We start from the raw sequence: 3,263 nt of genomic DNA, 5'->3' as shown, positions 1-3,263 counted from the left end.
AAGCATTTGTAGCATATGCTGGGAATAAGGTAAATCGGGTAAATGTGTCATTTTAAAGAAAGTCATGGATATATGTATAAATTGAAACGTCCTAAAAGTATCATAGTTGCTAATATGTCAAAATTTGATGGCTTTTATTTACTTTTCACGCACATCTGCAGTTTTAGCGAACCTCCCACCACTAGACTTGCTGCATGGGAAGCTAGAAAGCTAGCTCAGAACGAGGTAACCCACGTTCTTCCTCTTTGCCGATCCGCCATCATGGGTTTCGCCAACGTTTGGTACTCTCATCCTAGAAAGTACGGTCCTGGCTCCAGATACTGGTAAGAACAACAAATCCACGTACTAAAATGGACAGTGGAGACTAAGGAACCATGTGGTATCAGTTTTTTGCTGCTGTGTAGATGTTGAGTCGGTTTATCCGCCGCCGAAACACGAGACAAAGGAGGGCGGTGGTGATGTGACGTCGCCAACAGATTTGGGGAGGGGGGCATTTCGCAAAAATCAGGACGACTCGGCATAATTTACCAGCTATTGCTAGCAAACCTTAGGTAACTGCGCCATTCCATGTGATTGAAAACCAATTTTGGGGTGCCATTTGCACCGTAAATGAACATAGATTATGTTTGTTATAAAGATCTACAATTTTGTCTGAATTTTTATTTTAATGCAACATCATTACATGAGCCTTCCGCGCTATCCACAGTATGACACATAATTTTAGTAACGGGATGGTAGATGAATACCAGAAGAAAATCCGAACTTTTTACTTTTTTCTCACGTCTGACTTAGCCTCCGTTGCAGGCTCTGAACCGGCTTTTTGGGGGGGGCTAAATAATACACTTTTTGCAGCCAGCCCGTAACTATCAGCCAACCCTGTAACTATCAGCCGGCTAGAGCCTGCGTTATTTCGCCATGTCAAAGCGAAATTAAAATCACGTTAGGGCGATTAACGCGGAGGTGCGAATTTCCTGCCTATGGTAGACCGCACAATAAGAACAGTACACGCACCTGCCACCAAACAGTTTGCTGTCACGTCCCCCTGTACATGTGTACTAACCCGACAATTTTCTAGCGGTCAAAATGATTTTTTTAGATACAGAAGTTTAAACTGACTTGTTCGACATTCTTTCAGCATGTCTGACGCCCTTGACGGGGCGGAGGGTGGAGCGCGCGGCGTATGGCGGTTTCCCCATCGGAAAGACAAACTTGGGCGATCCGAGCCATGACACAAGGCATTGATAGCTTCGTCGGCCTAGCTACAGGCCATGGCAAATCAATTTGTAATCAGATTTTGCCATCTATTGCCGATGAGCGAATATGATGGTCGTCATTTCACCCGTCCGGGGCCTTGTTTTAGACTAGATAAGACGTGGCTAAGTTTGTTTCGCTATCGTAGATGCCCCCCTCCCTCACTGTCATCATATCATACAAGATCAAAATCCACATAGTAACTTGCGTTAGTCTAGCGTTTGCCTTTTAATAACCCAACTTTGTCTTTAGGAACAGTAGAAATAGATCTAGCAATCACGTCGCGTGTACTGTTCTTATTGTGCGGTCTACCATAGGCAGGAAATTCGCACCTCCGCGTTAATCGCCCTAACGTGATTTTAATTTCGCTTTGACATGGCGAAATAACGCAGGCTCTAGCCGGCTGATAGTTACAGGGTTGGCTGATAGTTACGGACTGGCTGCAAAAAGTGTATTATTTAGCCCCCCAAAAAGCCGGTTCAGAGCCTGCAACGGAGGCTACGTCTGACTGAGTTTCGTTGTCTTGCTCCACAGCCGGGTGTGCAGTAACCATCATGGTATCATCCGCAAGTACGGCCTGAACATGTGCAGACAGTGCTTCAGGCAGTATGCGAACGACATTGGCTTCAAGAAGGTAAGAGAGAACCATACATACAGATGTAGCAAACAATTAGGGATACATAGTTGTGATGTTATTTCACAAGCATGTCTAAGTCAATTTTAAAGCTTTAAGAAAGTACAGTTAGTGAAAATTGACGACAAAGTATGGAAAGCCATAATTTGTTTTAACCAGCTGTTCCGGCTCAAAGGACAACTTCCTCGCAGAATAGCCTGATCTGTATATGAGAACTCTGATTGATGCCTAGTGGTGGCTTACTTTGAATGAGAATCAAATACATTTTAGAAGCAGTGTAATAGAAAATGCCTGTACAAAATCGTTTCTCATGCCAGACTATAATTTTGGCAGGGAAAAAATCTGAGTACCAAATAGGAGTTAATGTATAGGAGTTAGACTAGGACGGATACAGAACGTAATAGTAATACACTTAGTCCAGTTGGTTAAAAAGCACGACTGAAGATTCAATGCAGCAATATGATGGAAACTGTTGGTTCTGCAGGGATTAATTAAATATGTACTTGAACTTGTATTTCCACAGTTGGACTAGAACATCCCTAGTTGGACCAGAGACCCATGCTGCTGTGAGGGAAATGGAGGAACTGACTACACCAGAGGACCTGGCTCTGCTATGATGGCATATCATCTCAACAACCTTAACAGTCACAACCAGACAAGGACACATGATCGGGACTTTCTGAGGACCCCCTATAACATGGGCAACAATAGACAGTATTATCTGATCATACAGTCTGAAGTTTCCACCACTTACACCAGCTGGGTCAAATAAAGCCTTAAAATTTGAGGAATATTTTGTGACTTGTTGTGCTTTGTACAGTTGTTTTCTTGTGTTATAAAAACGTGTCTTTTAGGATTAACATTGCACATCCCAGTTCTTGTGTGACCAGGACCTTTGGCAAGATAATTTTGGAGTCAGGGGTTTTTAAGGGCCATTCTGTGCCAGGTTACTTAGTGTATAATTACAGTAGTTATATACTGATTGTATAAAATCCATCCCCTATAGGTTACTGTATTTTAGGTAAGTTTTTGTCAATGAATTTTTGCTTCCAGATATGGCTCCATGTCCGCAAACAGAGAATCGCCCATAGCAGCTTGTCCAATGACGTCACCACTTTCAACATACATCATGATCAGCATATTTGTTATTGTGAGATTCTTAGCACATGCACAAGAATTTTCTTATAAATCAGATAAGTAAGACCCTATGGATAGTGCTGCTTACCTAAACTCCAGGCCTAAACTGGACTTTTGAAAACGTTAAGGTTCAAGTCCAAAAAAAACTAAATGTCAGGAACCAAGTCCAGACTTGCAAAAATGTATCTCTCGCTTATATACTTTTTGTTTTAAACAAGAAATTGATTTACATTTCGCCGCG

General features: G+C 42.3%; 1 protein-coding gene across 1 annotated transcript; it reads left to right on the top strand.

Moving 5' to 3' along the window:
• LOC136432253 (small ribosomal subunit protein uS14) lies at positions 1 to 2,676 on the top strand. Its single transcript, XM_066423349.1, has 4 exons — positions 1 to 29; positions 162 to 323; positions 1,786 to 1,885; positions 2,409 to 2,676. Exons 1-4 carry the CDS (start codon positions 16 to 18, stop codon positions 2,415 to 2,417), a joined length of 285 nt encoding a protein of 94 aa, XP_066279446.1. The 5' UTR covers positions 1 to 15; the 3' UTR covers positions 2,418 to 2,676.
• The last annotated feature ends 587 nt before the right edge of the window (positions 2,677 to 3,263 follow it).

This window comes from Branchiostoma lanceolatum, chromosome 4 (assembly GCF_035083965.1).
Source record: "Branchiostoma lanceolatum isolate klBraLanc5 chromosome 4, klBraLanc5.hap2, whole genome shotgun sequence".
NCBI classification, from domain to species: Eukaryota; Metazoa; Chordata; class Leptocardii; order Amphioxiformes; family Branchiostomatidae; genus Branchiostoma; species Branchiostoma lanceolatum.
The sequence above is the reverse complement of the archived record's forward strand: the minus strand, read 5'-3'. Positions and strand labels throughout refer to the sequence as shown.